Source organism: Melanostigma gelatinosum (assembly GCF_949748355.1).
Source record: "Melanostigma gelatinosum genome assembly, chromosome: 24".
Taxonomy (NCBI): Eukaryota; Metazoa; Chordata; class Actinopteri; order Perciformes; family Zoarcidae; genus Melanostigma; species Melanostigma gelatinosum.
In genome coordinates this window covers 9942392-9956469 of record NC_136657.1, presented here as the reverse complement: position 1 = coordinate 9956469, position 14078 = coordinate 9942392, and the positions used below count along the sequence as shown (strand labels likewise).

At 44.3% G+C, this 14078-nt stretch overlaps 2 protein-coding genes across 15 annotated transcripts in view; both read left to right on the top strand.

Annotated features, from left to right (window-relative positions):
- LOC306797239 (uncharacterized protein) overlaps positions 1-14078 on the top strand; it is a 252033-nt gene that overhangs the window by 140428 nt on the left and 97527 nt on the right. The gene's annotated exons all lie outside the window — the stretch shown is intronic.
- Positions 1330-12498, top strand: LOC306797242 (protein NLRC3-like). Of its 2 annotated transcripts, XM_079296508.1 has the most exons (7): positions 1330-1389; positions 4719-5001; positions 5495-7292; positions 7383-7556; positions 8103-8276; positions 11112-11302; positions 11440-12498. In XM_079296508.1, the coding sequence occupies exons 2-7, from the start codon at positions 4728-4730 to the stop codon at positions 12036-12038; spliced, it is 3210 nt and encodes a 1069-aa protein (XP_079152634.1). In that variant the 5' UTR covers positions 1330-1389; positions 4719-4727; the 3' UTR covers positions 12039-12498. The 2 variants fall into 2 exon arrangements, with proteins under 2 accessions (XP_079152634.1, XP_079152635.1); XM_079296509.1 differs by lacking the exon at positions 7383-7556.

The following is a 14078-nucleotide window of genomic DNA, read 5'->3' as shown; positions in this document are numbered from 1 at the left end:
TCTCACAGGTCACTCTCACAGGTCAGTCTCACAGGTCACTCTCAGGTCACTCTCACAGGTCAGTCTCAGAGGTCAGTCTCATAGGTCACTCTCAGGTCAGTCTCACAGGTCACTCTCATAGGTCACTCTCACAGGTCACTCTCACAGGTCAGTCTCACAGGTCACTCTCACAGGTCACTCTCACAGGTCAGTCTCAGAGGTCAGTCTCATAGGTCACTCTCAGGTCAGTCTCACAGGTCACTCTCATAGGTCACTCTCACAGGTCAGTCTCACAGGTCAGTCTCACAAGTCAGTCTCACAAGTCAGTCTCACAAGTCAGTCTCACAAGTCAGTCTCACAAGTCAGTCTCACAGGTCACTCACAGGTCAGTCTCTCAGGTCACTCTCACAGGTCACTCTCACAGGTCAGTCTCTCAGGTCATGCTCACAGGTCATGCTCACAGGTCATGCTCACAGGTCATGCTCACAAGTCAGTCTCACAAGTCAGTCTCACAAGTCAGTCTCACAGGTCACGCTCACAGGTCACGCTCACAGGTCAGTCTCACAGGTCACTCTCAGGTCACTCACAGGTCAGTCTCACAGGTCACTCACAGGTCAGTCTCACAGGTCACGCTCACAGGTCACTCTCACAGGTCACTCTCACAGGTCAGTCTCACAGGTCACTCTCACAGGTCACTCTCACAGGTCACGCTCTCAGGTCACGCTCACAGGTCACGCTCACAGGTCAGTCTCACAGGTCACTCTCAGGTCACTCACAGGTCAGTCTCACAGGTCACTCACAGGTCAGTCTCAGGTCACTCACAGGTCACTCTCACAGGTCACTCTCTGCGTATTCTCTGCAGTTCGTGTATTTTTAGGTGTTGAGCTTCATTTTGACAGGAAACAAATAATAACGTAGCTGTGTTTCAGCTGCAGGACAGCAGTGAAGGCCCAGGTACAACATAACTCTGTTACAAAACTCTACTACAACTAAATGTACTGCACTGAAACATTACTTCAGGAAAAGTACAAACACACTGTGAAAATACTCCACGACCAGTGACAGTACCCCTACGTACTACCTCACTGAAGTAGAAGTACTAGTAGTTCTCCGTGTGGACTTCTGACTCTTTTCTTTCTGGATTAGTGGTCTCGCTGCTGGTCTTGGTCTCGCTGCCGGTCTTGGTCTCGCTGCTGGTCCTGGTCTCGCTGCTGGTCTGGACCCTCATATCTCTGTGTTCACAGTATAAAACAGACTGTATTGCTGTATAAATCCTGCGGTAGTACTCGCAGCAGTACTGGGTGTATGTCTCTTTAACAGCCTCGCCTCTTCTTGGAGTTTCCTGGTTAAACTTTATCTTCCTGTAACTTCCTCTGAACGTCGAGTCCTCCGTGTGTACTCCTTCTGAAGGTAAAGTATAAAGTACATTAAATGAAGTACCTGGTAGACTGGTGTGAGCCGTCTTTACTGTAGTCACAGTTGTGTGTGAACATGAGAGTATTAAGAGAGTTATTGTGCGCTGGTTTGAACATGAAGACGTTGTTACCGAGAGTCGCTCCGTCATTCTCTGAACGTCACACCAAAGATAATAATATAATATATAAAGTTAATGAAAGAAGCGGACTAAAAACGGTTCATTTATCTTTATTTGTGTTGATGTTGAAGAGAGTTTACCAGAACGAGATCTGAACTTACTTTAACGTTACAACCGTGAAGGCATCATAAATACAATTAAAATATATATTTGTTATTTACCAATTAAATATGTATTCAAATAAAAATAAATTAAACAATACATTAAGTGTTTGAATTTATCGGATTTATTTTTCGAACGCAGCAATAAAATAATAAAAATAAAAGTGTTTTTATTTTAACCTGTAAAATAACTAAATGAGGAAGAGCCGTTGGCCCGCATTACGTCATCGCACCACGTGTCAGAACAAACACTGGGAAAGTCCCTCGTGCTGCAAAAAACAGTCACGTGGTGCCATCTGCTGGAACAAAAGTAAACTACATGTTAGTGGTGAACACAGATTACACAGTAAAATACAAAAAACACATTTAATGAGTGTATATATACGTGTATTATATCCTATAATAATACGTCATAATTTATTATAGATTTAATTTTATATTAATCTGACTAAAGTAGTTAAAGCTGTCAGATACAAGTGGTACAGTATAAAGTACAATATGTACCTCTGAGGTTTTAGTACAGTATAAAGTACAACATACCGATGTTGAATACACTTATTGTAAGTCGCTTTGGATAAAAGCGTCTGCTAAATGACTGTATTGTAATGTTGTATTCGATGTTGTTTTTAATGTATTTATGTTGTATTTTATGTTTTCAATGTGTGGTAAATAAAATGTTTCTTTTTAGAAATGACTCAAACTGCAGAATTTCATATATTTTGTTGAGTTGTGTACTTAGATTATCCCAAATCTTTCCTACGATCATAAACCGTATCACGTGTTCATCATAAACCATATCACGTGTTCATCATAAACCATATCACGTGTTCATCATAAACCATATCACGTGTTCATCATAAACCATATCACGTGTTTATCATAAACCATATCACGTGTTCATCATAAACCATATCACGTGTTATTTCTTTGATCATATGCTCAGTCTTATCTTTAGGAACCTTTGACCTCTCACTGCAGTTCCTCATATCTGTTCAGTTAACAAACGTGCACGATCATTGCTGTATACTCCCAGAAACACACTTTACCTTCATTTATACTCACAGAAACACACTTTACCTTCATTAATACTCACTGAAACACACTTTACCTTCATTAATACTCCCAGAAACACACTTTACCTTCATTAATACTCACAGAAACACACTTTACCTTCATTTATACTCACAGAAACACACTTTACCTTCATTAATACTCACTGAAACACACTTTACCTTCATTAATACTCCCAGAAACACACTTTACCTTCATTAATACTCACAGAAACACACTTTACCTTCATTTATACTCACAGAAACACACTTTACCTTCATTTATACTCACAGAAACACACTTTACCTTCATTTTTACTCACAGAAACACACTTTACCTTCATTTATACTCACAGAAACACACTTTACCTTCATTAATACTCCCAGAAACACACTTTACCTTCATTAATACTCACAGAAACACACTTTACCTACATTTATACTCACAGAAACACACTTTACCTTCATTTATACTCACAGAAACACACTTTACCTTAATTTATACTCACAGAAACACACTTTTCCTTAATTTATACTCACAGAAACACACTTTACCTTCATGAGCTGAGCTCCGGCATGTTGATCTGCCATCAACACGCAGCGTCCCGATGCACTTTAACCCTGAATAAATAATGTGCAGTGGACTCTGCTGGTTCTGACTCTGCTGGTCCTGACTCCGCTGGTTCCGACTCTGCTGGTCCAGACTCTGCTGGTTCTGACTCCGCTGGTTCCGACTCTGCTGGTCCAGACTCTGCTGGTCCAGACTCTGCTGGTTCTGACTCTGCTGGTCCCGACTCTGTTGGTCCCGACTCTGCTGGTCCCGACTCTGCTGGTCCCGACTCCGCTGGTTCTGACTCTGCTGGTCCTGACTCTGCTGGTTCTGACTCTGCTGGTTCTGACTCTGCTGGTTCCGACTCTGCTGGTCCCGACTCTGCTGGTCCTGACTCTGTTGGTCCCGACTCTGCTGGTCCCGACTCCGCTGGTTCTGACTCTGCTGGTCCCGACTCTGCTGGTTCTGACTCTGCTGGTCCCGACTCTGCTGGTTCTGACTCTGCTGGTCCCGACTCTGCTGGTCCCGACTCTGCTGGTTCTGACTCTGCTGGTCCTGACTCTGCTGGTTCTGACTCTGCTGGTCCAGACTCTGCTGGTCCCGACTCTGCTGGTTCTGACTCTGCTGGTCCAGACTCTGCTGGTCCCGACTCTGCTGGTCCCGACTCCGCTGGTTCCGACTCTGCTGGTCCAGACTCTGCTGGTTCTGACTCTGCTGGTTCTGACTCTGCTGGTCCTGACTCTGTTGGTCCCGACTCTGCTGGTCCCGACTCTGCTGGTCCCGACTCCGCTGGTTCTGACTCTGCTGACCCTGACTGGTTATAAATCATTATAGAAGAATGTGATTGATGAACATGTTTCACCAAATCTTCATTCACAATAACACTTTTATAGATAAATACATGTAAACGTCACATTGTGTCTCATCAGTGAGACGTGCATGTGATCCAAGTTGCTGCTGCTTCATTGAATCTTTCTGAACTGAGCTGGTCTTCATCTCTTTAGATGGTTAGTTAGCATCATCTAGTGGACAGAGAGGAGAACTACATCACCTCACCTGTGATGTGTCTGATTGGCTCGCTGTGAGGACGTGTTATGAAGGAAAGGAAGGACTCAGTGAACACTTGATTTGATTTAAGAAAGCATAACACACATTACAATAACCGTCTCCAACACTCAACAACACAACATGAGTCAGCTGCAGGTGAGGGAGAGGAATGAGGAAATACAAACACCTCTGATAGGCTGACATCTACCACCTGTTGGACAGGTTTTGACGCACTGTCCTCACATGTGCATTACGCAATCAATCAACCTCCTTCATGCTCTCCTTTAAGTGACTGATTGTCAGTAAATATGTACAGCATGATCATTATTCTTTCATCACATGACTTAAAAATGTAAGAATAATAGTATTTTGAAACAATATCTTTTGTATCTTGACAGAGAGGACAGATGGAGACACCTAAAGAGCTCTTGGACACTTTGGAGGAGTTAGGAGACGTCCAGTTTAAAAAATTCAAGTGGATTTTGCAGAAACAAGGGTGCCTAGAAGATTTTCCAGCAATCCCAAAGTGTCAACTGGAGAATGCAGACCGGATGGACACAGTGGATCTGATGGTCGAGAAATACAGCAGAGACACTATGAAAGTGACCCGAATAGTTTTAGTGAAGATTGGTGAGAATGATCTCGTGAAGAGTTTATCAAAAACCAAATCAGAACCCAAAGGTAAGTCATGGTATGAACACAAAGATCAAACTTACATCTCACAAAGACTTTAAACATAAAAAAGTGAGTTGCACTTTGGCTTTCAGAAGAAGCTACCAAACACACGCCCACCGGAGAAAATATGTTAAAAATTTCAGAAAAGTCAACGAAATAAAGGCAGACAATCCTGTTTCTGTTGCCTCTAATGTTTAGAAGTAGCACACTGGTGTGACTGTAAGATGCTGCTTGGACGTCATTAATTCCCTCTGTAATGAAGTAATAAACCTTCTGGTTATTTGCAGACCACAGAGTTCATGCACACATGAAGCACAACATGTCAGTTGATGTTAAATGATACAAAGTCATTCTACAATCGTTAACCTCTTCAGAGCCTTTAGTTATCAAATGAGATAAATATATTTCATTGATACAGAAATGTGTACACTTGTTAGAAATGACTCACATTCACTGAAACAACCCCTCATTGATTTTTGTCTTTGTTTTATTCATCCAGATATTCTGGAGTGTCAGCAGAAACTCAAATCCAACTTTCACAAGAAGTTCCAGAGTGTGTTTGAGGGAATCGCTAAATTAGGAAAGAAAACCCTTCTGAATGAGATCTACACAGAGCTCTACATCACAGAGGGAGGGACTGCAGGGGTCAATGATCAACATGAGGTCAGACAGATTGAAACAGCATCCAGGAAACCACACAGACCAGAAACAACCATCAGACAAGAAGACCTCTTTAAAGCCTCACCTGGAGCAGAGGAACCAATCAGAACAGTGATGACAAAGGGAGTGGCTGGCATTGGGAAAACAGTCTTAACACAGAAGTTCACTCTGGACTGGGCTGAAGGCAAAGACCACCAGGACATAGAGTTCATCTTTCCATTCACTTTCAGAGAGCTGAATGTGCTGAAACAGAAAAAGTACAGCTTGGTGGAACTTGTTCATCACTTCTTCAGTGGAACCAAAGAAGCAGGAATCTACAGCTTTGAAAAGTTCCTGGTTCTGTTCATCTTTGACGGTCTGGATGAGTTTCGACTTCCTCTGGACTTCAACAACACTGAGATCCTGACTGATGTTACAGAGTCCACCTCAGTGGATGTGCTGCTGACAAACCTCATCAGGGGGAAACTGCTTCCCTCTGCTCGCCTCTGGATCACCACACGACCTGCAGCAGCCAATCAGATCCCGACTGAGTGTGTTGACATGACGACAGAGGTCAGAGGGTTCACTGACCCACAGAAGGAGGAGTACTTCAGGAAGAGGTTCAGAGATGAGGAGCAGGCCAGAGGGATCATCTCCCACATCAAGACCTCACGAAGCCTCCACATCATGTGCCACATCCCAGTCTTCTGCTGGATCACTGCTGGAGTTCTGGAGGATGTGTTGAAGACCAGAGAGGGAGGAGAGCTGCCCAAGACCCTGACTGAGATGTACATCCACTTCCTGGTGGTTCAGTCCAAACTGAAGAAGGTCAAGTATGATGGAGGAGCTGAGACGGATCCACACTGGAGTCCAGAGAGCAGGAAGATGACAGAGTCTCTGGGAAAACTGGCTTTTGATCAGCTGCAGAAAGGGAACCTGATCTTCTATGAATCCGACCTGACAGAGTGTGGCATCGACATCAGAGCAGCCTCAGTGTACTCAGGAGTGTTCACACAGGTCTTTAGAGAGGAGAGAGGACTGTACCAGGACAAGGTCTTCTGCTTCGTCCATCTGAGTGTTCAGGAGTTTCTGGCTGCTCTTCATGTCCATCTGACCTTCATCAACTCTGGAGTCAATCTGCTGTCAGAAGAACCAACAACCTCCCGGAGGTCTAAAGTCTCTAGAGGCAAACCTGAACCAACACGTCTCTACCAGAGTGCTGTGGACAAGGCCTTACAGAGTCCAAATGGACACCTGGACTTGTTCCTCCGCTTCCTCCTGGGTCTTTCTCTGGAGACCAATCAGAGTCTCCTACGAGGTCTGCTGACACAGACAGGAAGTAGCTCACAGACCAATCAGGAAACAGTCCAGTACATCAAGAAGAAGATCAGTGAGAATGTGTCTCCAGAGAAAAGCATCAATCTGTTCCACTGTCTGAATGAACTGAATGATGGTTCTCTAGTGGAGCAGATCCAACAGTCCCTGAGTTCAGGACATCTCTACACAGATAATCTGTCTCCTGCTCAGTGGTCAGCTCTGGTCTTCATCTTACTGTCATCAGAAGAAGATCTGGACGTGTTTGACCTGAAGAAATACTCTGCTTCAGAGGAGGCTCTTCTGAGGCTGCTGCCAGTGGTCAAAGCCTCCAACAAAGCTCTGTAGGTAGACTTTAACAATCAATGAAGACCATATTTCAACAGGAGAGACCATATAAATAACGTATTACTTGTTTTCTGTTGCTTCTTCAGACTGAGTGGCTGTAACCTCTCAGAGAGAAGCTGTGAAGCTCTGTCCTCAGTCCTCAGATCCCAGTCCTCTAGTCTGAGAGACCTGGACCTGAGTAACAACGACCTGCAGGATTCAGGAGTGAAGCTGCTGTCTGCTGTTCTGGAGAGTCCACACTGTGAACTGGAGACTCTCAGGTCAGATCACGTTACGCTTTGTCTCAAATGATTTGAGACACCTCTCTTAACTTTAGAGGGTAACTTGGACCTTTGTCCTTGTGTCTAAGTGACTAATGGGGACAAGTTGGTCCAGTATTGAGGGAGGACGCTGCAGACGGCAGCCGCTAAACGGTCTGCAATGTCATCGCTCGGGGCAACTCGTCAACGTACGTCCATGAATAGAGCTTGTTGTTTCCACAGACAGGCTCAGATTGTTGTTGTAAGTAACGGACATATTCAGCTTCACTTTCTGTACTCCAACACAACTAACTCTGACTAAAGCGGTGTCCAATGGCACTCCTCTCTCCTACTTTGGCAACAAGTCACATGAAACATGAAACGGAATGAGAAAGGTCAGAACAACGTTTTACTTCCTCGTGTTCTCTCTCAGTACTTGACCAAGTTCAGGAACTGCTGTCCCCGTTAGTCACTCAAGACACGATAACATGGAAAGAAATAGGAATCAGGTTGAAAAATGCATCTGCTTAGCAAACATTTTAACATAGATGTCATTGTTTCCTTCAGTCTGACACACTGCAACCTCTCAGAGAGAAGCTGTGAAGCTCTGTCCTCAGTCCTCAGCTCCCAGTCCTCTAGTCTGAGAGACCTGGACCTGAGTAACAACGACCTGCAGGATTCAGGAGTGAAGCTGCTGTCTGCTGGACTGGAGAGTCCACACTGTGAACTGGAGACTCTCAGGTCAGGATTAACTCACCCATTCAACTGTTATATTACTATCATACTGTATGACTATTTAAATCAGATTTACATCAGATGATGAACTGCAGACCTGCGGAGGAATGTGTCAAAGGACCTTTAACTGAACGTTAGCTTCTAGAGCAGACTGGGCATTGTACGGCCCGCGGGAGGTCATTGGGAAATTCCTAAGACTAGTCGGGAGAAGAAAGTATATGTTTGTGAGTCAATATCAAATAATACAGAGTCTGATGAATGAACAAAGTTGCCATGTTAATGTATTTGCCTGCAGGCAAGCAGAGAGCAAATCTCACAGACACGTATTGCAGAGTCTTGTGAGGAATGCCCCAAGAATCATCTCCGTACATGTTTATTTATACCTCAGAGACAGAGAAAAGGAGCAGAGAAGGGAGGGGCTGAAAGTGGAGGACAGTCATACGTGTGCACTGTGCAATGCCTGCTATGTTCTCTGCATTACAAGAACAGGCCCGGTTCTCTGCCGAGGCCATATATGGCCTGCAAATGCTTCTTCTGTGCTCTTTGCCCCGTATGGATGTTTCATGTCACAGCGGGCGCTGTCCTCCTCCAGAGAACTATGCAGAGAGCATGAAACAAACAGTTTTTCCTTTTGCAGAGGTCATTGGGAAATTAGGAATAAAAGGTAAATAAGTGTACCTCATGCACAGAATAGAGCTGCATGGCTTTTATTTTGAAGGCGACTTGTTGTGTTTTTTCTTCTCAATGTACGTATGTTCTGAACGTATGTGAGCAGCAGCGTCACTGCAATGTGTTGGTGAACTGAGTTTAGGGAGATGTGAGTCAGCTGTTAGCCCTCAACAATGTCAGCCTGTGTTAAAACAGAAAGACTGACACAGAGAGTAGAGTTTCATCAAAACATGGACTTTAAAGTGTTTCTTCACTGAAGTCAAAGGTAAAGCCGTGTGCTTAGTTTGTGGAGAACAAGTCAGTGTTGAAGGATTACAATGTGAATCGTCATTACGAGAAGAAACAGGAAACACTGACGGATGCAGAGCGGACAGGACGTCTGAGGCTTTGCTAGCTAAGCTGCAACAGCAACGAGGCCTTTTTACCGAGCTTCACACATCCAGGGATGCAGCCGCCAAGACCGGCTTTGTGATGTCACACTAAAACCAGTCAGCCATTCTCTGATGGGGAGTTCATCAAAGAGTGTTTGGTGGACTCTGCTGCACTACGAGGCCCCCAGAAAAAAGAGGCATTGGAGAATGTGCAGCTCTCAGGCGCACTGTAACGAGGAGGATCGAGGACATGGAGGGGAATCTGGAGCTCCAGCTGCAAAGAAGAGCAGACCATTTCCAACTTTTCTCCTTGGCTCTGGACCAGAGCTGCGATGTCCGACACAGCAAGTGACTCATCTTTGTACGTGGGATAAGGAAAGACTTGGTGATTACAGAGGAGCTGCAGCAATGCAGTCAATGAAAGGGACGACGGCGGAGTGACGTGTGCACGGAGGTAATGCATGCTTCCACAAGCTGGGACTGAAATGGGACAAACTGGCATGTGTCTCAACCGACGGTTGTCCAGATCTGACGGGAGAAATGTCGACTTTTGAAGCGGATGCAAGATGACGTGACTGAAATCAACCCGGAACTGAACTTGGTATGTTTGCATTGCATGACACATCAACATGTGTTGTGTGAGTCAGTGCTCAAACTGAAGCACGCTGTTGATGCTGTAACTGAAACAGTTAACGTCATCGGGGCACGAGCATTGAAGCACAGACAGCTTGTTGCACTCTTGGAGCAGCATGAGACTGAACACAGTGACAGGCTAACACAGCGGTCAGTGGCTCAGCCTGGGCAAAGTGCTGACCAGAGTTCAGAGTTCAGGACCTGAGAGCAGAGATTCAGGAGCTTTGTGAGAAGGCAAGAACATCCCAGAGCTCTCTGGTGTAAACTGGATGACAGATCTTTCATTTGCCGTTGGTGTGACGGCACTAATGAATGATCTGAATACCAAACTGCAAGGCAAGGGCCTCTCTGCACATGCCATGCACAGCCTGGTGAAGGCCTTCATGACAGATGCAGGGAACACTCTCACCCACCTGCACACCCTGAAAGAAGCCACTCCATCAGTTGAACATCTCCACAGGTCTCATCCATGTTAGGGGCGCTGCGTGGTGAGTTCAAGGCCATTTCAAGACGTCAACAGTTGAGAGTGAAACATGACGTCTTCTCCTTCACGTGCAGTGTGGATCATGCTCCCAGTGATGTTCAGCTCCAACTCATTGAGCTGCAGTCTGATGCGGTCCTGCAGAGCACTTTAAGTCAGTGTCACTGCTGGATTTGTATTCTTCTCTCAAAGAGGAGAAGGTTCCACATGAGGAGGCGTGCTCAGAAGATGTTGCTTCTCTTTGGATCGACCTACATCTGTGAACAAACATTCTCTGTGAAGTGGAGTAGAAGTACAACGTTAAATCAAATACAAATACTCAAGCAAAGTACCTTGAATGTGTACTTAAGTACAGTACTTCAGCAAATATAGGAGTTGCATTCCACCACTGATCATAACATTTACTCTCAGCACTCACAGCTGATCAGCACCAACAACATGCTGCTTGATATAAAGAGGTGGAGTCATGATGAGCAGGACTGAGTTCAGTCTGTTGGTCCGGCCCTCCACAACACTCCCTGTTCCTCATGCGGCCCCTTGGGGACAATAGTTGCCCCCCTGGTCTAGACTCAGAATCACCTTCCAGCAGGATGTTCCAGCTTCATCCTGAACTTGTATCTGAACTCAAGATGGACCAGAACGTAGCGCCACATGTTCACAGAGGCTTCTTCTGTGTGTGGTTTGCAGGCTGTCAGGCTGTCTGGTCACAGAGGAAGGCGGTGTTTCTCTGGACTCAGCTCTGAGGTCCAACCCCTCCCACCTGAGAGTGCTGGACCTGAGCTACAATGGTCCAGGACTGAGGCTGCTGTCTGACCTCCATCCTCCCATCAGGGTGGAGCCTGCTGGAGACCGATGGTTGAGACCAGGTCTGAGGAAATGTAAGTGTTGATTGAGATCCATCCATGAAGACAAAGCATCTTCACACTGTGACATCACTCATTCACATCTCTGATGTCATCATCAAACACATGATAGATGAATAACTGCAGCTGTGTTGTCTTGTTCTCTCCATCAGATTCCTGTGAACTCACACTCGACACAAACACAGTGAACAGAAACCTCAAACTGTCTGACAACAACAGGAAGGTGACATGTGTGGAGGAGGAGGTTCAGTCATATCCTGATCATCCAGACAGGTTTGATGTGTGGCCTCAGCTGATGTGTAGAACTGGTCTGACTGGTCGCTGTTACTGGGAGGTCGAGTGGAGAAGAGAGGTTTCTATATCAGTGAGTTACAGAGGAATCAGCAGGAGAGGAGACAGTGCAGACTGTGTGTTTGGAGGGAATGATCAGTCCTGGAGTCTGTGGTGCACTGGTGGTCGTTACTATGTCTGTCACAATAAGACAAGAACACTCACCTCCTCCTCCTCCTCCTCCTCCTCCTCCTCCTCCTCCTCCTCCTCCTCCTCCTCCTCCTCCTCCTCCTCCTCTGGTAGAGTAGCAGTGTATGTGGACTGTCCTGCTGGCTCTCTGTCCTTCTACAGAGTCTCCTCAGACACACTGACCCACATCTACACCTTCAACACCACATTCACTGAACCTCTGTATCCTGGCTTTGGGTTCTGGTCTGGTTTTGGTTCTGGTTCTGGTCCTGGTTCCTGGGTGTCTCTGTAGGTCTGTGGGCGTCTGAAGCATCATAATGTGGTGAAATGTTAATCATGGAACAAAGATGAGTTGATAAGTCTGCTCACACTCATAATGCTGGTGGTGAGTTTCTTCCTGAGCTCTTTGTGACGTTAAAGAACATAAAGATGAAGATCAGAAGCAGTTCAGTGCTGCATCATCTTCTGTTGAAGGAGTTCTTCATGTGGAACTGTGTACTCGTGTACTTTGAGTTCACAGAAACTTTCTCTGTGCAATGAACCAGCTGTTGAGCAGATCCCAGTGACTCTAATCTGTCTGTTATTAGAATACATGTGTTCATCAAATGATTCATATTGATGGAAATGATCAGTACTTCACATTGTAAACGTGTACTTCTACTGCTTTAAAGATGGAAGCTGTATTTCATCAAGTACCTTCTGTGTTTGGATTGGATTATGGTTTTGGTCTCAATAAAAGTACTAAATTGGTGTATTTGTGTATTTGTTGTCTTCCTCAGAACTACTGCGATGATGAAAGAACCAGTTAAGATTTATGAATATGATGAATATCTGATAACATGAATATGTATTTAATGAATGTACCCAATGAACCAGTACTACACCTCAGAGGTACATGTAGTACTTTATACTGTACTACACCTCAGAGGTACATGTAGTACTTTATACTGTATTATACCTCAGAGGTACATGTACTTTATACTGTAATACACCTCAGAGGTACATGTTGTACTTTATACTGTACGACACCTCAGAGGTACATGTAGTACTTTATACTGTACGACACCTCAGAGGTACATGTAGTACTTTATACTGTACGACACCTCAGAGGTACATGTAGTACTTTATACTGTACTACACCTCAGAGGTACATGTAGTACTTTATACTGTACTACACCTCAGAGGTACATGTTGTACTTTATACTGTACTACACCTCAGAGGTACATGTAGTACTTTATACTGTACGACACCTCAGAGGTACATGTTGTACTTTATACTGTACTACACCTCAGAGGTACATGTAGTACTTTATACTGTACTACACCTCAGAGGTACATGTAGTACTTTATACTGTACTACACCTCAGAGGTACATGTTGTACTTTATACTGTACGACACCTCAGAGGTACATGTTGTACTTTATACTGTACTACACCTCAGAGGTACATGTAGTACTTTATACTGTACGACACCTCAGAGGTACATGTTGTACTTTATACTGTACTACACCTCAGAGGTACATGTAGTACTTTATACTGTACTACACCTCAGAGGTACATGTAGTACTTTATACTGTACTACACCTCAGAGGTACATGTTGTACTTTATACTGTACGACACCTCAGAGGTACATGTTGTACTTTATACTGTACTACACCTCAGAGGTACATGTTGTACTTTATACTGTACTACACCTCAGAGGTACATGTAGTACTTTATACTGTACTACACCTCAGAGGTACATGTAGTACTTTATACTGTACTACATCACAGAGGTACATGTTGTACTTTATACTGTACGACACCTCAGAGGTACATGTTGTACTTTATACTGTACTACACCTCAGAGGTACATGTTGTACTTTATACTGTACTACATCTCAGAGGTACATGTACTTTATACTGTACTACATCTCAGAGGTACATGTAGTACTTTATACTGTACTACATCTCAGAGGTACATGTTGTACTTTATACTGTACTACATCTCAGAGGTACATGTTGTACTTTATACTGTACGACACCTCAGAGGTACATGTTGTACTTTATACTGTACTACATCTCAGAGGTACATGTACTTTATACTGTACTACATCTCAGAGGTACATGTACTTTATACTGTACTACATCTCAGAGGTACATGTAGTACTTTATACTGTACTACATCTCAGAGGTACATATAGTACTTTATACTGTACTACACCTTAGAGGTACATGTACTTTATACTGTACTACACTTCAGAGGTACATGTTGTACTTTATACTGTACGACACTTCAGAGGTACATGTTGTACTTTATACTGTACTACATCTCAGAGGTACATATAGTAC